The following is a 24694-nucleotide window of genomic DNA, read 5'->3' on the forward strand; positions in this document are numbered from 1 at the left end:
AAGTCGGTGTTTACTTTCATGCCATCTTTGGCGCCCTCCTGCAGGTAGGGGATGATAGAGTTGTTCCATAGATCAATGAACCAATGTCTGAACTCTTTCATTGTCACTGGACATGATAAGAAGAAGCAGGGACCTGTGAAAGGAAACATTTCAGTAAGTCTTCACTGTGTGGGACAAGAAGAAACCAAAATTTTTTTTACTTTACATCCAAGATATTTTGTCAATGCCACTATGAAAATGGTAGGTATTCTCTCTACAGTAATGGTTTCTTTTGTTAAACAAACAGCAACTAGGGTCGACCCACATCTCAAAACTGGGGTGGGGTACGAACCAAGGTGAAGCTGTCCAAATTATATTACTATATTGTGTTATAATCGCACACCAGCCATTTGCCATTTGCAATGCCAGTGTTTCTCCAATAGATGGCGCACTCCAGTGTTGAGGTGTACTACTCTCTATGTCACTTGTTTGCTTTGTTTGAACTCCCCTTTAGTAAAATAAGCAGGTAAAAGAAATGAAAAGCAGCAAGTGAGCGACGAGTGTTTAATAACGATGGACAACAAAATATTTTTTCGCTAAAATCCGATCAACGGTTGTATGTCTGATATGCCAACAAAGTGTTGCAATTTTCAAAGAAATCACTTGAGTCAATTCACTACGAGGAGCAGTAAAGGCTAACAGCATTTATGTCTGGCTTTTATCTTAGTTCACACCAACACTCTATCACACATCTATCTGTCCCTGGCCCGGAGCCCCCATGTCAAATTTTAAAACCCATTGTGACCCGCGACACCTGATCTAGACCAATCACAATTTGGCACCTCTTTGTGAACTCTGTTTCCTTCCTGTTTTTTGATTAGGACCTGGTCACCCTAATTTAAATTTGTTAAAGAAGTCCTCATCTGATCAGAATAACCCCCCCCCCCCCCCTTCTCCCCGTCTGCTCTAACTCACCTATGAGGAAGTCTGACGTGCTGTGTTTTTCCAGAAAGGTGTGAAGGTGGTACCAGAGCTGAGGAACCCAGTCCAGCACACACAGGAGAGCCTGTAGGTGTGAGGAGTCCTGCCCCCTGTCCTGGTGAGCCTCAACAGCTTTACGGTGCAGGTACCTCAGCAGAAAGCCGTTGGCTGGTTCTACGTTGTTGGAAAACGTGACCATTCTGGAAGCAGAAGGAGAAGACATTATGGAAACATGGTTGTACACATCAGTAATCTAATAATCACCAGCCTCAGGTTTGTGTTTGTATATTTTTATATTAAGTTCTCACCTGAAGCTCATGTGCAGCCCATTATTGGACGTCATCTTCACTGGCTGATTCGTTGTGCCGATGATGTAAGGACTGAAACATAAATATATTAAATTGTAGCGTTGTAGACAAATCAAATCTTAGTTTAAATGCAAGTACCGTATTTTCCGGACTTTTTTCCTCCTTTGGATTTACGACCTATACTCAGGTGCGACTTGTATATTAAAATATATAATTTCACGTTTGTTATTTTCACACTGACAGCCACTAGAGGGCACTTGTGCGACTTATACTCCGGCACGACTATTACATGTTTTTTTTTTCTTCTTCATTATGTACTTTTGGGCTGGTGCGACTAATACTCTGGAGCAACCTTTAGTCCGGAAAATACGTTACACCAGGGACCAGACAGAGACGTAGTATTTACCCATGATTCAAGTCATAATATTATTTAAGCTTTTGGTGAATGGTGTCGAAAAACAATATTTGCTGTTTGCGGTTATTCACCTTTTGTGGTACTTGCAGGTCAGCGCTGCGTTCACCATCTCAGTGACGCCCGCCGGGTCATTGATGTCATCGACTATAACAACCAATGGCAGCTCTCCTCCATTGTCTTGGTCTATGTGATTAGCTACATTGGTCAGATACAGCTGCAGCTCCTGTAATTAAATTAATCAAATTTAATATATATAATATACACATCATTTCTTCTTTTGGTGTCACAAGAAATATATATATATATATACATTGATATTATTTATATGTAAATCCAAATAGTTTGACCTTCTGAGTCTGGTGGTGCATGTTAAAGGTGACAGCAGCGCTACGACCATGGAAACCTGCTTCCTGCTCCGACTCCGAGCTGCTGCGCTGCAGGAGATACAGGGCCAGGCGCTGAGCCAGGAAAGACTTTCCTGTTCCACTGGACCCTGACAGAACCAAACGGCGGTGCTTCAGGAGCAGACTTATGTAGTGCTGCATCATGGGTTTAGGAACAAGAGTCTCAAACACCAGGGAGTCCACACAGTTCTCTTTCAGGCCTACAGAGACAGAGAGAGCAGGAAAATAAATGATTTTTTGGTTTGGTTCATGATTTTTCTTCTTTACCGCAGTGCGGCTGAAACAAAAGCTCAGTTCAACTGCACATTATCAGTTTGAGTATGAGATGGTAGCAAACCAAATCTCCATTGGACTAAATGAAGAGTTGGTGAGAATCAATCCTGGTTAGATAAAGTCTGTGTCTGAGACTTATTTTCTCACCTTTCAGAGTGACATATATTGAAGCTGAGCTACCGCCTAGACATCTTAGAGGCTGGAGCTGCGGCTTGTCTTCTCCTCCAATCAGCTGTCGGCCACCATGAGTCAGCTGGTACGAGAGCACTGACTCGCTTGACAGACCCAGACTGGCTGTGGGGTCCACTTGGGTCAGGTAGTCCTGTCCAGAGAGGGACACAGAACCATTACACTCAGTCATCAGATGAGTATATCACAAACACAGCCACAGGGAAGAAAGGAGAAGAATGGAACTAACTTTGAAGGTCTTTAGGATAAGAGAGTCCAGACTGGCCCAATCTGTCTTGGTGTTGACCAGAACTGTGCCCAGACAGAACTCTTGCTGACCTTTGGTGACCTGCATGAAGGAAATGATTGTAAAAACGGTGTTATTCAGACAGGAAGCGCTCTCTCCGTTCACTCGAAAGTCTCTTTTTGGTTGAGTTCTTTACCTCGGCACGCTCACTGTGGACTAGAACTCGAGCACATACATCCTCCTGTGATGAAGAGACACTCTGTATGTCCACGTGACATGGATCTTTAAGAGAAGTAAAGGAAGAAAAGTGAATTTATTGAGGAAAATCATTAGGTGGAGTTGTTCTGATGTTATCAGTTTTAAAAGCTGATACTAGTACAAATATTTTCATTTGTGTACTTGCGGAAACCGAGTGCCATTCCGAAGTGTATGGTAATTAACTATTAGCACCAGTGTGTCCATTGTTTTATGTAACGTACTGTATTTTCCGGACTACAAGTCGCTCCAGAGTATAAGTCGCACCCTCTAGTGGCTCTCAATGTGAAAATAACGAAGATGTACATTTTCAGTGGTACAGGAGTAGCAGATACTGGTACACAAGCCTAGAGTGCCCTCTAGCGGCTGTCAGTTTGAAAATAACAAACGTGAAATTATATATTTAATATATAAGTTGCACCTGAGTCAGCCATAAGGATAAAAAAAAGTGCGACTTATAATCCAGAAAATACGGTACTAGCTCTTGTGGTGGTAATGTACGAAATAGAACCTAAACATGTCCCTAATTCCTTTTACTTGTACACTTCTTGTTGAGAAAACATACTTGTTGGTCTTGTCTGTAGTTTAGTCTTACCTAGATCTTTGGTGTCATTCAGACTGAGGCTGAAGGACTTGGTGAGGCTCATGCTGATTGGCTGCTTCAGTGACGGTCCAACTAGAGATGCCAGACCTGAAGGTTGTGAGGTGGACGAGGCGGGGCCAGGGCCTTGTGAGTTCAGCTGAGTTCCTGTTTTCAAATGGCAGTTCTCCGCCTTTAGGTTCTCCACCATTGACTAAGTAGAAAAACCAAACCGTTAGGTATAAATGCAAAACACGCAAAACTTCAAGCAAAATGTATTTCATGTAACATAAAAAAATATTTAACTAGAAACTCACCTGCATGTTGTTCATGGCATCTCTCAGCTGCTCCAGCTGGTGGGCGGAGTTTAAAGCCTCCAGTCGAATGTCAGTCAGTTCACGCTCTTTCACCCACAGTTCTGAGCGCAGGTCTGACACGGAAGTATCCTCGCCGTCGCCCTCTTCTGTTTCTGTACTCTCCATGATCCTGCAGTGGACACTGAGTCAGAAACAGCTGCGCTGCAGGAGGGCGGAGCTAAGGCATTAATCAGTACTCACGCAGAGGAAGAAGCAATGGCGAAGTGGTTCAGGGGCGGAGCTTGAATGTCTTCTCCCTCGCCCCCCTCGTGGAGCATCTTTGGGGAGTTTGGAGCAGAGGAATCTGGGGTAGCGATTTCCTCTATGTCGGAGTAGGTTTTGGATCCTTTTTTGATGCTAAAAGCTTTGTTGAAGGAGCTCCGTAACTACAGAGAGAAACAGGAAGAGAAAAGGCAGGGAGTAGCAGGAGGGGGGAGATGAGGAGGAGACGGTCAGACAGTTGAAACTATGACTCAACACTTAATTGTATTAGTAAATATAAAAGGGAGTAGAAGAAGCTTTTAGGCTTACTAATGTGACTCATGCTGAGGATTAGGGAAAAGTTTGTCATTTTTACAGATTTTCAGTTCTTTTGGGAAGGGAACATATTAATAAAAGTTCAGGCTACCAAATAATTTGGTTATTTAATGGTGAATTTGGTATAAACTTGCAATGATTTGTGTTTCGGCATAATCGTTTCACAATATTCCTTTCAATAATTTCCTGTTTTTTTTAAACATTTTTGAATATTATACTACCAGTCATTTTAAGTTCCACAGGAAGTTAGATCCAGGAAAAGAAAAACATCACATTTGCTGTCCATTATGTGCACCCACTAAACATCTCCCAGTGTGTTTCATGAGCAGAAGAAGACGGCGATAGCAGGTGGGAGGAGCAAATATCCTGGGTGGGGCATAGATAAATGGCGGTGGCTCATTACCATATACAGGTAAAGGTACAAAAACCATTAAGCATGTTACTGACATTTCATTTAGATATTGTAACCATGTTCATTTTCGTCAAACTACCATATGTCTCTGTTTCAGTCAATTTGTACATACATACTTGTACATACTGCGCTGTGAGAAACATTTTCTTCTGGAAAATATATTTACAATTATTTATTTTCTTTTACCTTATTTGAAGCCTCTTTGTTAACTCCATGCTTTCTTTGGAGACAATTATATCTACTATATTTTCCTGACTATAAGTCGCTCGGGAGTCGCACTAGCCAGCTAGAGTGCCCTCTAGTGGCTGTCAGTGTGAAAATAACGAACATGTAAATCTTCAGTGGTACAGGAGTAGAAGATACTGCTATACAAGCCTAGAGTGCCCTCTAGTGGTTGTCGGTGTGAAAATATTGAACATGTGAAATTAAATATTTTAATATATAAGTCGCACCTGAGTATAGGTCGCAAAACCCAGCCAAAGGGTGAAAAAGGGTGCGACTTATAGTCCAGAATATACAATATATCTAATTTTTAGATCTTATATTTTTTCCGAACAGGGCATTAAATTTGAATGAACATTTTAAAAAGCTATGTTTTTATTAAAGGCCCATTCAAGGCAAACCCTAAAATGACAAACACTTTGATTAAGCTTCATGTCATTCCTCAGCAGAAAGGACAAAGGAGCAGTTAAAGTATGTTGTTGCAGATTCAGGGATTTGGGAAATAAATGTTTTTTACACAGTAGATAAAGAAAGAAAGAAGAAGCAGGGAATTTGATCAACTAATGACTGGGCTCAGATATGGAACAGAAACGTGACTCTTCATGTCTGCTGATGACGTCTGCCACTGACTTCACAGGTCAGAGAATCAGCAGAGATGGAGACTGGAAATCAGGGCTGTGGTTCTTCATGCCTTACAGCAAAAACTAAAAGTTAAACTCACCTCAAACACCTAAAAACAGTATGAAACAAAACAACAAACAGGAGGAAAGAGTCTGGTCACACTTCATCCACCCTTGTTGCAAATCTGTTATGTATACAAATCATGTTTCATAGCATGGTTGTATGAGGATGTGAAACAGTGCTGACTAAGTCTCAGGCCTGAGTCTAAAACACTAAAAGATGCTCAGAAGTCTATTTTGTCTCAAGTATGTGTTCACAGCTTGGTCAGGAAGTTCAAATTAGCATGTCTAAGTTGGACACAATGTCCACAGGGGGCAGCAGTAGACCAGTTGCTCATGTGTACATGTCTGTGAGCTAAAAATCAATTATTCCTTCTATGGACTTGGATGTATGTTTAAGGCTTGTTTTCCTCAGCAGGGGGCGCTCCAAGCACCTCCAGCTCTGACTGTGTCAGTACCTCATTTAACCAGTTAATACAGAACAAAACGTTGCGACTTAAAAGTGAGCAGGATGAAACAGCAGGTCTTACCCAGCTTTTCTTTTTCTTCTTCTTGGCATCCTGGTCCTTCAGGCTGCCAATACTGGACATGCTGGTCAAACTGTTGAGACTGGAGATGCTCTCACAAGAGTTCTGACGACGCATTTGGAGATCTGGGAATAAAATTGGAGGACTTGAGGTCAGGTCATTGAAGAAAAGGACAGACTGATGTAGATAGCGCGAATAGGTAAAAGGTCCGAACCTTTGGTGTTTTCCTGGTTGTTCAGAGCACCGTGAATCACAGCCTGAGCTTCTTCATTCCTGACCTTCATGGCGTCGATGGTTTCACGGAGCTCCAGCAGCTCATTGTCCTGGTGAAACATCAGAGACATGGCATCAGTGCTGTTTTTTTAGTGAGTCAGTTGGAGTTGTAGGTTTTATAAATTCAACAACAGGCTTTTGTTTTGAAGTCGTAGGTGTATATAGATATTACCTTCTGCTCGTGGCTCATTGAAAGAGACTGCAGTCGGGTTGTCATCAAGGCCAAACTTTGCTCAAAGGCAGCAACAAGGTTCGCCTGTTGGAGAAAATCACAATGGTTTATATATTCTCTGATTCATTTTGTCATATGTTCACTCTCGGCACGGACTTGTCCTGAACCTGTTGGCTCATAAGTCACTCTGGATCCAGAGGAGGGGGTGAGGGGAGTGGGTGTTAGCAGTAGTGAACGGACAGCTAAGCACATGCGTTCACTTTTTACGTACATTTGTAGACAGCTGGGTGGTCAGAGCGGAAACCTTCTCCTGAGAGGACTCCAGCTCTCGACGCAGTTTACGGATTTGCTGTAGAGCAAAAAATAATAATAATAATTAAGGAGTTCAGTTCAGTTCAGTAGACACCAAATCTGACAGGATGGAATGTCCTACTGTCCTACTGCAGACTAGAACAAAACAGATCGAGTGAAGTGACAATCAGGAAATGGGAATGAGAGGAGAAGAGACGACGAGGACGAAGAAGAAAACACTTACCTCTCCCTGAATCCTCTCCTCAGCCTGGGGAAGTAAGGAGGGAAGCAAGGGAATAAGAAAACAACAAAGATGTTAGGTAAGACGAGAGAGGAAGAGGAGAAGCGAGAGGAGTTGAGAAATACAGTGGCAGAAAAGAGAAAAAAGAAAAAAAGATGAAATGAGAAGCGAGAGGAGTTGAGAAATACAGCGGCAGAAAAGAGAATTTAGAGAAAATGGAAAAAAAAGTGAAAAAGAGAGAAAGGAAAGGAGAAAAATGGGAAGAAAGGGAGTATGAAGGAGAGGAGGAGGAAAGAAAGAAAGAGAAGGAGGGGAAGATGAGGAGAGAAGAAAAAGTCAAAGGTACATGAAAGGAAAGATATAAACACACAAACACACACACACAGAAACTCAAACACACACACAGCAACTCACCGAGGAGTAGGTTGAGGAGGCGTTGGAGGCTAGCGAGAGAACTGAGCCATGGACTAAAAAAAACCAAACCAAAATTAGGTAATTCTCCAGAGATGTCCTTAAAAAACTCATAAATATTCACAGGTGGAAGTGAAATGTGATTATTTTTCCAGGTCACCTTAAAAACTTAAGATTCACAAAAGTAAAATGTATGTTTTAACTAAACAACTTTTTATAAAGGTGTAACAGATGAAGGTCCTCACCTTCGTCCGAGTCCCGGTCCCTGAAGGAACCCGACCGGATCATCCCGATGCTTCGTGGACGTTCTGAAAGTGACAGCGTGCTGCCTAGTGGGGACTCGGCATACGCCTCCACTGACCCCTCATGTGCTGGGATGCTGTTGGAGCGAGTCATCCTCGGAGCGCTGCTCACAGGGCTGGACGCTGCTGTAAAGAGAACCACATGTGAGTCTTTGGTCCGAACCCAGGTTCTCTCTCTGATCCAGGTGGACTCACCTGTCCCGGTCCTGGACGACCGTGGAAGCGAGGTTGGCGACGAGAGCAGGGGCAGAGCCAATGTCTCACTGACACTGAAGACAGTGTGGGAGTGTCTCCTCTCCCCTCGCTCCTTCGACAACTCCTCAGCCTGAGAGCTGCTGATAAAACTGCAGACATATGAAGGGACATTGTCACTCAAGTGTTTTATTACATTTTTGGTCATTGTAAACGAACTATCCAGTGATAGAACTTTCCAGAACTACTGTTACTGAAGAACACATATGAAGGGACATTGTCACTCAAGTTTGAAGTGTTTTATTACATTTTTTGTTCGTTATGTAAACAAACTGTTGTTTTTCAAAACTGCAACTTTAAAATCCAGGACTACTGTTAATGAAGAAATGGATGAAGTGGTGCATGTGAGTGAGTGAGTGTGTGTGTGTCTTCCTACCTTAGTCCTTTCTTTGGAAGTGTGTTTCTGTCAACATCAGAGCTGTGGCGAAGGAAACAGCATTGTTAATTACCCCAAATGCACCATGTTATTTAAACGTCCACAGGAGGCGATAGAGTGACACTGCAGGCTGTAAACTGCTAATAATGACAGTAGTGCCTGTGAGTGGGTCTCACCCACACTATGGACTACAGGAACAACCAGTAATCTTAGCGTACAGATAGACAGCTAATGTAAATCCAGTACTGCTTCTGACATTCTATATATACTAACTTGGAAACTGTGAATAATGCAGCGACTCACGTGTCCGGTAGCGTCAGCGACACTCTCGTCCCAATCACTGGACATCGCTGCGTGTCTTCCTGCCTCTCTTTGGTTCTGGAGTCCACACTGCCGTGGCCCACTTCCCGGTTCTTCTCCCAATGTTCTGGTGCCAGGCTCATCTGCAGTGGCAGTGACTCCATGCTGCGATGCAGCCCAGACAGACGGGGGTACAGCAGTGGAGAAGAACTCCCCCTGTTGGTCTCTAACGAGGAAACTTGCCGAGACCCCAGACCAGACCCAGAGGTGGAGAAACAGGCCGAGGAGGAGACAGTAAGGAGTGGAGCAGGGCTGGGAGTTAGGTGGGAGCCAGAGGAAGAGGAGGAGGAGGAGGAGACTGTGCTGCTCAGGTCCTGGAGCTTTGAGTAAGGAGGGATCTTTGGAGGCAGGGAGGCCTGTACCTCCAGATCCAGACTGTTGGAGTTCAGTTTATCCATCTGAGCCACGGACTGAGGCTTTCCAAGACTGCGAACGCCAGATAACCTAGGATCACATGAAACCAGACAAAAATGGTTACATTATTTATCTGTGCTACTGTGTGAAAATAAAAAAAAAATGCTGTAGAAATTTGTACCATCAACAAATGTTTTTTTTTAAGATGGAATGTTATCACATCATTGTGGTATAAATGAATTTAGCTACTAAACTCCTCTACTCGGTGCTCTACAGATTTTCAGTATCGGCCAGATCTGGACCGCAGGCAAGTCAAGCTCTCCGTCACTCAATCAACGCTGGTGCTTGACATTGCATCTCTAATGATCGTAAAAAAAGACTTAAGACCTTTTGGTTGTGGTTTGGTTCTAGTAGCGAAGAGAAAAATCGCCTGTTGCTTTGTATTCGTTTTATCATTCAGAAAGCGAATCAAAATGTGCAGCTGGATAAACAAACAGGAAACACTTATTTGAGGAAGCCAAAATTTCCCAGTTTGGGCAATCAGTATCAAAACATAACTTTTTAAAAAAAATAAAAGACAGTATTACCTCTGAATATTAGTTGCAGATCTATCAAGGCTTTTACCACCACTAGGGGGCCTTAGCCCCTGTAGCTTCTCTGAGATGCTGTGAGCAGATCCTCCTTTCAGGGACCCTCCCCCACATTCTGAGTCTGACATGACAGCTTTAGCTTTAGCCCTCTCCTTTTCTTTCTCTCTGTCTGTCTGATTGACAGGACCGGGACTCGGAATCCCACGACTTCCTGCTTTACTCAGCCCCGGTCCAGAACTCAGCACAGACACGGGTTCTTTGAGCCTGGAGCCCTGCAGGGCTGCCGTTGTTGAGGAGGGTTTGGTGAGTCCAGAGTTCGTGTCAACGGTGGTGCTAACAGGACGGGCCGAGCTGGGTCGGGTCAGAGTTAGTGTGCTGGTCTTAGCAGGACGAGGGAGAGATCGGTACTGCAGCGATGTCCTAGCGCTTGGAGACAAAAATCCACTCTGATCACAACTGGAAACATCCAAACTGATCTTCCGTCCTCCACTGCCGCCAGCTGCGGGTTTCACAGGAATTCCCGATGTTTTGGGCGTCTTGCCCACTGTTGAAGAGCTGAGTGCACCGGTACCGGTACCGGTACCATTGATGTTGGCTCCATTTTGAGCTGTGTTTGGCTTCTTGAAACCAAAGTTTCCACCTGCTGATGGTCTGACCAGGCCAGACGGAGGTTTACGTTGTTCAACAGCGCTGGTACCGTTCCTGTGGTCTTTGCCAGCATCAGAAGAGGAACGCTGAAGTCCTGAAGACTTCACCGCTAACCGAGATTTATCCATGGGCTTCATGTCAGACTTGATTGAACCTGGGGAAGAAAAAAGGAAAATACATTATTTTTCCGACCTGATAACACTTGACAGAACTTATTTATGAACAAATCAAAACAAAACCAGTTTTATAAACCACAACAGCATTTAGAATAAGAGGCCAGCCAAGAAGGATATGTGAAGGATGATCTAGTCCAGGGGTCACCGACCTTTTTGAAACTCAGAGCTACTTCAAGGACACTTAGTAATACGAAGAACTACTTGTTTGATCCAGACTTCCCCAACAATGTAATAATAATTAACTCTGGGACATACAATAGTAGTAGGTACATTTTTTGACTTGTTGACTAGTTTAAGTTTTATAACATACCCCACAGGCACCTTAGTTAGTCCACAGGGGCTACTAGGTGACCCCAGGCCCCGCGTTAATGACCCCTGATATATACAGATGGCCTGAGTGCTAGAATGATAAAAAAAAAAAATGGCGTCAGCATCTTTCTCCTCCGTGAGGCCAACTCTTACACTAACCTAAGTCTTTCTAGGGGTTTGGTCAATCTCTTACGTCTAGTGTGGGACACGGTGATAAAACTTCAAAAGAAGCCCGTGTCTTATCTCAGCACTTTGAGGTGTTACTGCTGGCAGTTAAATCCAGAACTGATTACTGGATTTCACACACTGATAAAGTAAGGGAACTTATTTCCACGGGCGTTTTAGTAAGTACATGTGTATCTGAGACAAATGCGCTGGAAAAAACGTGTGCGTTGACGTTCGCGGAGCATTTCTGCAGACTCAGAACCTGCAGGAAACTGCTAGAGGAATTCTGCCGCAGACTATGAGGTCCAGGCGCAGTTTCCCAACTCTCCTTTGAATAAATGGTGTTTTAATTGAATGTGGTTGGAAGTAATTAGGAGAAAAATACCCATGAAGCTTAAGCCACCCACAAGTGTGAGTAAATGTCTGCCACGCTCTAAGTTTGACTCCGATGCGTGTTTTTTTTATACAAGGTTTTAATGGAGTAAAAGAGCTACGAGACCAAGACCCACCAGAGAGAAGATCGAGGACATCTGGACTCACTCAAAATTAAGAGATTACAAAAGACACACACACACACACACAGACGTACAGAATATACGGCACAAACTCAAACCCACGCACGTACGACAGTGAGCAGCTGCCAAAGGAATGGCTCACATTAGTTTATTTGTAAATGTGACAACAGGACTTTTATGGATGGGGTTGTAAAAAACAATTTGTCTCGAGATCATCAGGCTGCAGAAACTGCAGAGCAATCTGTTATTTCTGACATAGATAAATACTGGTTTACTGAGCACGACGGTGGGAACCCGATGGTGCTCGCAGACGTTAAAAACCACGTCATGAATCACCCGAGGAGCTGCGAAGACAAAGACACCGCGTTGATTTAACTCCGGCGGAGAAATGATAATTACCGCCTTCTTGAACAAATTAAATCCTCGTAACTGAACTTCTGTTTAGTTTAAGGGAGAAAACGAGGGAACAAATGTAGGATGGATCATTATGATTAACTACAATGAAACTGTTGCAGGTCCTGAGTGGTGTCATGGACATATATATCGATTATGAAGAAGAAAGTGGTGCTATTAGCGTTATGTTGTACATGTATATAAGAAATATAGTGAAGTTTAATTTTTGTATTTTTATTGACAAAACCTAAATATACTGGGGGTCCTCGACGTATGTCAGAATTCCAGTCCTACGGCGCAATGTAACTGATTATTTGCAACAGCCAATAATTTCACTTCATGGATGCAACTTCATGCAGGCCTCCACTGCGACTCTTTGGCGCCCCCCAGGGGAGGTTCGCTTACACTTGGGAGCCATAACGTAGGGCAAAAAGTTCCCAAAAAATACAACACAAACGAAAGGAAGCGAATGTAGCACAATCCAATGTATGGTATAACAACCTGCGAATGTAAACAAAGGCGTCCTCCGCATATAGCGGTGCGTGACTATGTATACATCTGCTCCGCATGCTAACTAGTCTGCACGGGAACTAGTTGGCGAGTTTTAACAGCGTACATTGGAAGGAGGGAACAAGACCTTCTTAATAAAGAGATTTAAAAATGAATTCCTGTGACACATCCAGAGTCCAAAAACCTCAGCCTCGTAGCAAAGACGAATTACAGATAATTAGAGAGAATTCCTCGATGATCTTTTCAGAACAATGCTTTTTAGCCCAGAGCAACTACAAATTTCAGTCTGTTTTGAACACAGAACTTTCACCGCTTGTGTTTTTAACATTCTACACTGTTGTCTCTAAGGATAACACTCCAGCACGCACGCACGCGCAGACGCTTGTGCACACTTTAGGCTTTGTCTCACACAGTGGACCACAGCTGCAGAGACCCCCACCCCCCCTCCCCAACACCAACACTACCCTTTAGAGAGAGGTGCCATGTATCAAACGCCCATCAACACCCACTGACTTCCTGCCAGATCACACACGCACACACACATACACAAAGCAACAGCACTTTATTATTTCCCAGCCAAGCTTTTTGTGTCCAACACACACAGTTTACAGCTGAGAAATAAAGGACTTCACTTGTGCATGTGTTTGTGTGTGTGTGCGTGTAGTTGTGTTTGTGTGTATGTGTGCCAGCCCAGAGCAGTGTGAACCATCACTTGTGACTCTTACACATAAAGCAGACAATAGTTCAGACTGTGCAGCCACTTATTAAGCCTTTCATCCGCGTAGCCTGTTTAGGATTGGTAAACAGGCAATATATACATAAACCTGACAATATATCAATGAAATTAAGGATAAAATAATAAGCAATATTACAGTAATTTCAGACTTATTGAGCGCACCTGAATATAAGTCGCACCCACTAAGTTTAAAAAGAAAAAAAATAATTGTACATACATAGGTGTCCACGTTGTTCAGTAAAATGTGATATTTACACTGAAAGATTTTTTTCACTTTTAATTATTATTTTATTTTTTCCTGTGTCTGTAATAACAGCTGATTACACGTTAACGCTTTCCTGCTTCGGAGCCCCGACTGCACAGGATAGACTTAGTGATCTGGTATAGGGCTGAAGCTAACATTAGCTCCAGGGCTAACTCCCTTCACTTTGTGACTTTGTGAAAGAAGTTAGGGCCGGAGCTAATGTTAGCTCATAATAGAACAATTCTTACAGTAAGTCTGGCTCCTGTCTTAAAATACTTCCAACCACTAGTGACATTGTTGACCTACTTAAATAAAGTAAAATAAAGTACAATGAGATACTAAAGTGGAGTAAGAAATCACACAAGCTGATTGGTGGATGACTAGTGAAAAATACCTCATGGAGTATGGGGTCAGCATGTTTTTGAGTACAAGTTAGATCGGTTCTAAAAGAGACATCCTCATAAAAAGATAAAACTAAAAGAAGAAAAATATTTTAGCAGATTGTCATCTCCATAGAGATCACGTCTAAATTAAATCATTTTCCAGAAAAGTCGGAACACTTTACATCAATCGTGTTTTACCCCAGCTATTCGTCCCCTGTCAAAATGAACCTACCTGCCACTTTCAGACCACTCTGTGAGGTGTGAGTGATGGGAGACGTGACGCCCACAGGCTGGTTTCGTCCTTTCTTCAGGACGTTTCCTTGACCTAGGGTTTGCGGTTTCTTCAACTCTCCCCTTCCTACTCCATCAAGCCCGTCCCCCTGAGGCCTGGTCTTCTTCCACCTGTTGGCTGATTCTGACTTGGGACTTCCTGTGTCATAGATGTTGCTGCCCTGGTTCTTGCAGTTGGGTTTTGAGTCCTCAGTGTCCCAGCAGAGGCCGTTCTCCACCAGAGATCTTTTCTCTGCGTCTGTGCGCATCTGGACAGAGAAAAGACCACACAGTGAAGTGTTTCATCAAAATACAACAGTATATTTGAGTTGGTGGTTGTCAAACTACAATTCCTGTTAAAAATGTCTTGTTAATAATATAAATTCTTCCCCCACTGGGGGGCGACGAGTACACAATGAATTAAATTGAGGTGGTTTTTGTGTATGTGTGTGTGTGTGTGTATGCGTTCCAGGACATTACACCCAACAGTTTCCTTAAAAAAAAAAAAACCTCATATAGTGAATTCCTTTTCTTATTAAAGACAGCCGACCCCATGTAAAGGTTCACAACACACCACTGAGTGTGTGTGTGTGTGTGTGTTGATAAAACATTATCATTTCCTTACACACAAATTCACCAAGCACTAAAACCAAGGTTGGTATGAGATTCACATCAGGGTAGCTCATACAAGAGCAACAAATACCAACAGTTGTAGAGTATATATAAATATATATACATATATACACATATTTATAAATATATATTTAAATATATATATAAAAATAAATATATATATAAATATATATATATATATTATAGTTTCCAGACTATAAATCACACCTTTCTTTTCATCCTTTGTCTGGGTTTGCGACCTCAGGTGCGTCTTATATATTAAAATTAATTTAAAAAATAATTTAATTAAAATATAATATAATTATATTTTTGTTATATAGTTTGTTATTTTCACACTTCTTTAGGCTTTTTTTGGTTGGTGCGACTTATAGTCTGGATAAAACGGTATATACTTTTGTTATAAACTGGGGCTCCTTAATGTCCCGATGGATGGAATACCATCCACAGGCATCTGTATAGGGTAGTGAATGTATGTGATGAGTGACTTCATGTAAATGTTATTATGTCGCAGATGTCTGGACCTAAACTATCATTTGATCCAGATCTTTGTGCAAAGACTGTTGTAAACATTATTTATTCTTATTTATTCTACAACTCTACTGTGGATATGATTGTGTAAGAAAGGGTAATACATTCTAGGGAGGGTTGATAACAGTGTCTGGGAGGTTCGTAAAGGGTAAATATATACGTCTTGGAACGGAACTCCCGTGATAGGAGAGGGACCACTGTATATAAATACAAAAATGCTGATAATGTGCAGTCAAGGCTGTTTTTTGGAGGGGGGTGGGATCATGGTTGTGACAGACGTGGGGGCCATTGACCCAATTCTTCCAGCTCACTGGGTGTCTACAGATGGTCCTGACAGTGTGTGAGTGTGCACGTGTATGTGTGTGCACTTCCAACACACTTCCAGTATGGTAACTATGGTTGCCATAGTTACGATGTTTTCTTCTCCAGTTTTTTGGTTTTTTTTTTTTTAAAGCATTGTGGCATGTAATAAAAAAAGAATCAATAAAGTAAATTACAATAATCTGATAAATAATGTTTAACATAAATATATTTCTATCTTGGCTATTACTTCACAATACAGATTATACCTTAATAAAGTGATACTGTACTATTACTACGTAAAAAAGTGCTCCTGTATTATGTAGCCTACTATTGGGGGTTTATTTTGTAAAGCATTGTGCCATGTAATAATGAAATAGTACTCAAGAAGAATCAATAAAGTTAATTAAATAATCTGATAAATAATGTTTAACGTAAATATATTTCTATCTTGGCTCTCATCGCTGTTACTTCACAATACAGATTATACCTTAACAAAGTGATACTGTACTATTACAATCTGTAACGATGTAAAAAAAGGGCTCCTGCGTTATGTAGCCTACTCCAAGGGGTACACCGGGATACTGCAGTTCCTGTTGAATCTGAACTGTGTGCATTGCTTTAGCACTGGTGCAATATTTGGGCTAATCATATCGATACTGTTCGGAGAATAATGACTTTGAGAAAAATTCTGGAAATTTCTCTGATATTTGTGATGCTTTGGTGCTGTTGGTTATCCTTTTCTTAGCTTGGCGGAGTTTCCGCCAGTTGCTTCATTTTGTTGCAACTTTATTTTTAGGTTTTTAAGGAACTCGACTTGAAGTTTGAAACACTGCCATACAGCTGACTCCTTGCCACACTACAGGCATGTGCGATGTAGCAAGCCTTGCCACACTACAGGCATGTGCGATGCATCTCAGCATCTCAAACATAGAATTTGGATGTAGATCGGTTTCAAAGATGTCTATTGGGGCTATTCATTTATCAGATATCAGATGTTAATATGGGATCGGTCGATGACTCTTTCTACGGATTAGTTTGACGTTGTGTAATGAGATTGGTGCAGCAGACTCACCAGTATGTTGGAGCTCCTGCGGGAGCTGACCGGGGTGCTGGGCAAAGAGTTAAGGGCAGTGCTGCTGTTAAAGTCTTCACAGCTCAGGTTGTCTGAACCATCGCTCAGTCCGCTGCTTATGGAGCTGCTCTCGTCCCAGCTATAAAAAAGAAAACACACACACACACATGCAATCTTTCAAACCGTGGAAACACACTGGAAAATGTTTAAACAGTCTGAGGTCAGACAGACAGATGGAAAGAAACCACACCAACATAAACAGTAGAAGCTCAGTTCAATGAGAATACACTCGAAAAAAAAAAAAAAAAAAAAAAGAGTCCGCCGTAGTTATTGACGTACGCGGCAGATGTGGAAATTAGAGGGTTTCACCAGGTTCGTTTGATGAACCTTTATTGGTTTCCGTAATGTCTCATTATTTCAGTGTTCCTACTTCCGACTTTACAGGACAACAGAGTTCCTCTTTTCTCCACACGCCATGAAAATCATCTGACTTCTATTTTTTGCTTTTGCCAAATCTCATTTTCTGTTCCAGTCCTAGGACAGAAGATTCTCTCTGCTTCTCACTGGTCTCTGCACATCATCTCACCGCCGACACACACGCAGGTACACACACACACAAACGCATACCAGTGTTCAAGAATAGCTCCAAAGACCATATAGAAGCTGCAGTCACCCACATGAGGGAGTGTAGGAGTGATGTCTGAGTCACAGTGAAGAATCCCTACTTGACTTGAGGTGGGAAGACTGGTTCTAAAAATGGACTTATGTAGTTACTGGTTGGTTCAGGCATAATATGCGGGAAGTTCTTGTAAGGGTATGTAGAAGTAAACTAAAGCTGAATCATTTTGAATTAGCCCCTAGTGGCGGATGTCAGTTACTGTGCGCCTTTTTGAAAATGGTCATTCTGGCTGGAAATGGTACTGCACCAGTTACATTTTTTTTACAGTTTGACCATTTTTTTCAACTGTGGCTGGAAATGGTACTGCACCAGTTACCATTTTTTTCAACTACGATCGTGTGAAATTACATTTTTTTGCAAAATTATAATTTTAATGTAATATTTTTTGATGCCGTAAATTAAGGTTATAAACTGTACTTTATCATTTCATGAGTTTAATTGATGACATCTAGCACTTTCTTTAAAGCAACTGACATTAAGTTGTTGTGAATCATATTTTTTAATCAAAAAGTTTAAACGTCATAAACAGGTGAAAGTGTATTTTATTCAGGACACACGTCATCGTCCTTTTTTAAGATAAGAGATTTCCCGGGAGAGAGGTGATTAACGGACTTTTTTTTGTGTGCTTTTGTCAGAAACTGAGCGGTATCAAATCAAACTGGGTGAGTCATATAAAAATAACAACTGGAATGAATCTGTCGTCTCTACCTTCTGACTGTGTGCGTGCGTGCGGGCTGGTCCTACATTAAACAGGTCACGTACAGGAAGTTCAGGGTGTTGAGGATTTTTTTTCTCCCCTCTGATCAGACTCAATGTCACTGACTCTGACTGATGTCATTGGTTATTGTAAAGAAGACGGAGTGGGCGGGGCTTCACCAATCAGGCCATGTATATATGCAATGGCGATGTTTTGGTGTCATTTTGTTTTCAGTTGAGTGAGTGTCTGGGTCAAACTGTGGCCTCGAGGAAAAACCCCTCCTGTCTGTCTGAAGAAATCATGAGATAGATGTGCAGTAAAATGTCAGATATATGAGTATTTAGGGGAGAATAAAGTCTGAGCAGCAGAGGTTTGTGGACATATTCTTATCAGAAAGACAACATTTTTCTGTCTTATCCTCCACTGTCGTTCTTATACTCCATCTCTCTTTTTCTAAATTGTCTTTGTAATTCTTTTTAAATGTCCAATCCCAAGCTGCTCTCTAGCTTGTGACAGGACAACTCATTGTCTTTCCCCCTCTCCACATCCCGCTGGCTCTTGTCTCCACTATTCTCAAATAACCCGTCTTCACTTGTCCTCTATTTTCTATACCGTCCAAGAATGTCCTCACCCGTTTTCTATCTTCTCCTTACATGTCCTTTCATGCCGTCCTCTTGGAATAATACTGTAGAGCCATAACAGTGATGTGCAGTCCCATGTCCGTAGATGTTTTTTCTTTTCATTGTAAAAATAGACGGAAAACTTTTTTTCATTTTTTTTTTTCATTTCTACGTGGATGTGAGAGGACAGACACTTTCCGTTCCTAAAACGTTCACAGTGTAACGTGGCAAAGGACAGAATGGTTAAATCAGAAGGTTCTGGTGGCAGTGATTGGATTTTCAGACAGATGGAAAATGGAATGACGCCGGGGAGACGGTGAGTTCACAGAGAGGAGAGGGACAGACACTGAAGACACATCTGGTTCTCCGAGTACGGAGACTGTCAGAGACAGGGGAAGTGTTTGACAGAGGTCCTCAGCGGCAGTCATTTAAGGACACACCTAAAAGACGAGCGCCGACATCATCTTCAGGGATCGTCGGAAACTATGAAGGGACAGTTAGGTTAGAGACGGAGTGTACAGAGAAGAAGAGAGTGTCCCCAGTCTTGTGAGGACAGTAAAGAAAAAGAATGTTTTACAACAAGCCCTTGCAGCTACAGACTGAAGCTCAGGCCCCATTCCATTTCTCTTTTTTTTTCTCCTCAGCGTCCCGGACTTCCTTACACAGGAAATTAGATACAATGATTCTGTTTACAAAAACCGAGACCCGATCAAATAAAAAGACAGAGAGACGGCTGTGTGGACAGATGGTCCACACTGTGAGTCCTGGACTGATGGAGATAAAACACACACACACACGCGTGTTCACACGTGCATCACTTTCACAGCTAAAAAAAAAAAGAATCCTTAAGAAATTCATCCATTAAACTATGATCACAGATCTAGTTTTTTTTTAAATCAAAATCACAGTTTGACCGCAGATCGTCGGTCAAACTGTGATTTTTATTTTTGTCTTTTCAGGTCACCATCATTGAACTCTACTGCCAAGCATATAAAAAAATCTTCTCTGCAGACGGTTTTGTTAAAAGTCTTTCTAACTGCGACACCAATGACAGGAACAGACAAAATAAAAAAAAAAAACACTTTGGTGGTTTTCCTGCTGCTGCCATTGTCACGTCTCATGTTTTTGTGGTTGCAGATGGTTTAGTGTCACATATTGTGTATGGTTCATGTGCTCAGCAGGGGAGGAAGAAAAATATCTCTTTTTTTCTGAAGTCTCTTCAATGATTTAGAAAAATACATAATCGATCAACTAAAAATATTTTTTCTAGAATGTTTATAGAAAATGTATACATTTTTCTCAGGTATTAGATCAGATGAGATATAGGACGTTCAACCCTACGATTTTGACCAATATCGGACCAATACCGATCCTCAGTATCGGATGAAGCCGTCCCTACTAGAAACTGTCAGTGTTTTTTAGCTGCAATTTACTGGAAGATTTATGACTATGCCATATAGAAACAAAACACGCAGAAGTGTCATGTCATCAACCGTGTGTCAGGCGCAGTTCTATTAGATGATGACAGCAAATACAAAAAATAATAAGCTCATTTAAAAGTGGATTTAAAATACACTTGGTTTTTTTTACGCATTAATATAATCAATTCATATCTGGAATCGGAACAGCAAGGTGATCTGAGATACCGCACTGACAACTAGTGGACACCTGCGGTACAATGTGTTTCTAACTGAGACACTGGTGCTGGTTTTTAGCCACCAAATAGTTACTGCTTCTGAAGTAGAAACACTAGAAAACAATGTCAGGGATAATAACGATAATGGGGGGAAAAAAAAAAAGTACACAAACTGCACAGTAGTGAAGACCGCTGTGGTTAACTCCTTCATCAGCTGACCATTTGTGTGACCGGTCAGACAGAGTGCACGGGTGACAAGAGGACTTAATTCAAAACATGCCTGTTTAATAAAGTGCTGAGTGAACACTTTATATGCACACACACACACAGACACACACAGAGAGAGACGAAAACAAACAACACACACTCACAACTGTTTAGAGATTAGAGAGGATTAGAGAACAGGCTGGATTTAATGAGCTCATAATTACAGTTAATTCCATCTGTCCCCTGGATTAAAGCAGCGTGTGTGTGTGTGTTTGTGTCTTCGATGAACTCACATCCATACATGGCCAGACAGGAGAATCCTCCAGTACTATGGCCTTGACAGACCCTCCTGACGCACAACACACACATGCGTGCGCGCACACACATTTTGAACAGGAAACTCATCTTCGTAAACTTCTTGGTCTACCACAAGACAAAATCAGAGGAGAAAACAATTTCAAACCGTCACTAATGTAGACTGAAGTCGCAGTCGAGTGTTTTTAGTTAGCTGCTTTCTTTGCCCTGAGATGTGAACTTGTAATCCATGAAGAAGAAACTGAAGGATGACGACTCAGGAGAGCGATGAGCAGCAAATATACACGGGGAAAATGTTAAATTAAAAAAAAAAAAAAAAAAACATAAAGTCTGAGCAGCTCGTGTGCTAGTTTGGTTTTCGTGACCTTCAAACTGTCTCGCTGTTCTCTACATGGAGAGGAATTTAGAAGAAGGACAGAACTCCTGAGACGAGGTGGAGCGGGTCTTAAATCACTACCTAAACTGGTTCAGTGTGGGGTTTGGGGTCTGGGGGTCTTGAGGGATTTGGAGTGAGGTTGAGGGTGTGGAGCTCCTCAGCACAGAACCACAGTGAGATCTCAGAGGGGGAACCCCGTTCTGCTGAGGCCCAGGACGGGGGGCTGCTGGATCTTGGATTTTTGGGGTAGAATTTCTTCCGGCCTCCTTCCAGCCACACAGCTGACTTTAACGGCTGTGAGAATTTAACTGCGTGCAGGGGAGGAGATGTTTTGGTTTGAAAAGAGGAGAAGGAAGTAGCCAGGGATCCAGTGAGAGAAAAAAAGGGAAAACAGAGAAAAAGAAAGAGAGGGAGGTGCTGGTGTTGAATGAAACAACTTTTCTTCCAGGTTGTTAACTTAACACAGCTGTGACAGAGAGAGTTGAGGTGTTTGAACTCAATCCTTCAGCAGTTCCAGAAACTCCAACTACAGAGGCCTGACACCAGATCGAACATGTCGTCAGAATCAATTTGAATAAGCCGTCACCGATGTAAAAATGTTTGAAGACGGCTCTGATTTCTCTGTTTTTTTTACCCCAATGCTCTAGTACTGAGACGGGGGGGTTCGTTCGACCCACTCCTCTACCAACATGTGGCCTCCTGACTTTTTTGAAGTTCTCAGTCATGAAAGATTATTGGCTTCTCCAGCTCGACTTTGGTGAAAAGAAAAATGAAAAACAGTGGGGAAGTGTTAAAGGAGAAAGGATGTGAAGAACAAAACGGAGAACGTGAGAGTCAAATATGATGAGTCAGGGTTCTGTTAAATCAAACCAGACTCTGCAGAAGAGCCGAACATCACAGCTTCAGACCGCGGCTATGACCAGACCGTGACCCAAATATGTAAGATCCCTTTTCAATTGTGATGGATCATATCTGTTCTGCGGAGAGGCTGAACGTCAAAGATGAATCAACAGCGATGACACAGATCTGCGCACCACCGAAGATCTCAGTGTCATGATCCAAAGGTGAGTCACAGATCTGAACACGATGGTAAAAATAAAAATCCTGTCTGACTAGAAAACAAGCCAAGGGTAAGTCAGGGATTTAAATCACAAAGACGAAACCAGATGTAGAACGGGTTGAAGATCTAAACACTGCCGACAAACCGAGTCAAAGAACTCACCACCACGTAACCGCTGTTTTCACAGTCGGAATATAACACAATATTTCAAAGGTTTCAACAGCGCAAAAACATCTGAACACCACATCCACAAGCCAAACAACTGGTCACCAGAATGAGTAAAAGATGAACGCCACAATGACGGGTCAAAGTCAAGTTTCTGAGACACTGAAGGTTTCGCATGAACAGCTGATTCAAAGAACACGTCTTCGGGACGAGACAAAGCAGAAGATTTTTCAAAACACCGAGCTGCTGTTTCAGCATTAGATGGATTCCGTTTCAGTTTCAGTGTCACGTCGCACCCATCACCTGCTGTCTCAACATACACACACACACACACTCCAGTCACCCCATTTCCACCAGCAGTTCGAGTGAGACTGTTAGAAATTCCTCTGTTGCTCCAACACACATTTCACATTCCAGAGTATTCCGGGATTTCCACTCCCATATCCAACAACATATGTGACCATACAGTATGCATACACAGGCATACCAACACACACACACCCAGACACGCACCTCATTGGTTCCATTAGAACCAGATTCCACAGTGGAAGTCCAGAGCAACGCAAATGAATTTGCCTCATTTTTTCCTTTTTTTCCCCTCACTGCTGTGAATGATTCACTGCCATGTGTGACAACATGACAATCAGATATTTTTTTATCTTCCTGAATTGGATTTTTATCAGCTGTGTTGTGCTCAAATTAAGTTAAGGTTTCTATTTCTATTACTATTCTGGTCAAAAAGCTGTCCATTTTGCGCTAGCTAGCTATACGCTAACACAGGCGTGGACAAACTTTTTGACTCGAGGGCCACAATTGTCCTAAAATTGAAGAGGGGGCCGGGTCAGGAAGATATATGAGTAGATCACAATTGTCCTAAAATTGAAGAGGGGGACCGGGTCAGGAAGATAAATGACATGGAAAAGTCATGCATAAAGGCAAAAATGCTAAAATGCTTTTATCATTTTCTGAGCCATCTATATAAAAAAGTATGAATGCACGAAAAAAAACGCAAAACGGGCCCCACCCGGCCCCCGGGCCTTAGTTTGCCCACGCCTGCGCTAACATGAGAATCACAGTAACTTCATAACAGGCACAAACCGCCATGTCTACACAGATTATGACGTCGCCATCCCGAAGTTGCAAGCTGTCACACGAGGTGCGTTCAGGTGCCATCGGAAATGTGAGAATCCGATGATTACGGCAGTTTACATGTCGTATGGTTAATTTTATTCAATGTTTTTTCATCTTCCCTCCAATTATCTGAGGTACCCCTACTGACCTCTAGGGTCTAGGGCCCCCCCCCTTGAACACCACTGACAGTGGGCAGCATCGGACCAGCAGCTACAGTACCCATGAGAGCTAAAAACCAAGAACTTCGGTGGAGTGGAGTTAGAACAGTGGGCCGCGTCACTCCCTCGTTAAAACACAAACTGTAAAAACCAGGCGAAGAAACACCAGGAGGCGCCACCTTGTGAAAATAATATGTTGTAATAAACATTTGATGTTTTTTTTTCTTTGAATGTCCTCCACCTGGTCACTTTCTCACTTCATCATAGCTGACACGTGTAGGTTTAGTCAAACACTTTCTTCTCATTAGCGAGCGATTATTCGGTCCATTTCGATTCGAGTTAAAAACGGACTTCTACTGTTGTGTAACTGACCTGGTTTTCTTCACATTTCCAGAAAACCTGGTACACTTTCAACACCGCAGTTCGTGAACACAAACGCTCGAAGGAAATACTTCTCAACTGCGCCGTTGTTTTTGTGTTGACACAAACCTGCATCTACACGTCTGCAGGAGATTCATTCCAATGAACACCGATTCATCTGTGAGCGATGACATCATCAACAGGTTGTTAAATTCCTGACTGAGTCAGCAACCCTTTGTTTACAGAGAAAACAAACTATATCTCCTTCACACTCCGGCTTTCATCAGATAAACTCTGCGGGGGCACAAGGTGCTGGTTTCAGCGGGCGACAAAACCACCTGACATTTGCAGAAACATGAGAGGTTTGAATCCCACAGGTGCCAGACCCGATCCGTATCACAGTAATTACAAACATTTTTTTGCAGCCTCTCATTGGACA

At 42.3% G+C, this 24694-nt stretch overlaps 1 protein-coding gene across 6 annotated transcripts in view; it reads right to left on the reverse strand.

Annotated features, from left to right (window-relative positions):
- Positions 1 to 24694, reverse strand: part of LOC103384558 (neuron navigator 1-like) — a 66332-nt gene that overhangs the window by 1742 nt on the left and 39896 nt on the right. For 5 of the 6 annotated variants that reach the window (XM_025059135.1, XM_017036020.2, XM_025059131.1 and 2 more), the window contains 23 exons: positions 16852 to 16990; positions 14278 to 14584; positions 9964 to 10768; positions 8966 to 9466; positions 8663 to 8704; positions 8230 to 8378; positions 7978 to 8160; positions 7736 to 7788; positions 7061 to 7138; positions 6790 to 6873; positions 6559 to 6667; positions 6348 to 6469; positions 4168 to 4352; positions 3928 to 4096; positions 3626 to 3824; positions 2972 to 3057; positions 2779 to 2877; positions 2508 to 2682; positions 2031 to 2287; positions 1755 to 1906; positions 1269 to 1340; positions 955 to 1160; positions 15 to 133 (listed from right to left, as the gene is read on the reverse strand). In XM_025059135.1, the coding sequence (XP_024914903.1) occupies positions 15 to 133; positions 955 to 1160; positions 1269 to 1340; positions 1755 to 1906; positions 2031 to 2287; positions 2508 to 2682; positions 2779 to 2877; positions 2972 to 3057; positions 3626 to 3824; positions 3928 to 4096; positions 4168 to 4352; positions 6348 to 6469; positions 6559 to 6667; positions 6790 to 6873; positions 7061 to 7138; positions 7736 to 7788; positions 7978 to 8160; positions 8230 to 8378; positions 8663 to 8704; positions 8966 to 9466; positions 9964 to 10768; positions 14278 to 14584; positions 16852 to 16990 (4291 nt within the window). The remainder of the gene's footprint in view (positions 1 to 14; positions 134 to 954; positions 1161 to 1268; positions 1341 to 1754; positions 1907 to 2030; positions 2288 to 2507; positions 2683 to 2778; positions 2878 to 2971; positions 3058 to 3625; positions 3825 to 3927; positions 4097 to 4167; positions 4353 to 6347; positions 6470 to 6558; positions 6668 to 6789; positions 6874 to 7060; positions 7139 to 7735; positions 7789 to 7977; positions 8161 to 8229; positions 8379 to 8662; positions 8705 to 8965; positions 9467 to 9963; positions 10769 to 14277; positions 14585 to 16851; positions 16991 to 24694) is intronic. The other variant, XM_025059130.1, reaches the window with a different exon arrangement.

Source organism: Cynoglossus semilaevis, chromosome 10 (genome assembly GCF_000523025.1).
Source record: "Cynoglossus semilaevis isolate Cse_v1.0 chromosome 10, Cse_v1.0, whole genome shotgun sequence".
In the NCBI taxonomy this organism is placed as follows: Eukaryota; Metazoa; Chordata; class Actinopteri; order Pleuronectiformes; family Cynoglossidae; genus Cynoglossus; species Cynoglossus semilaevis.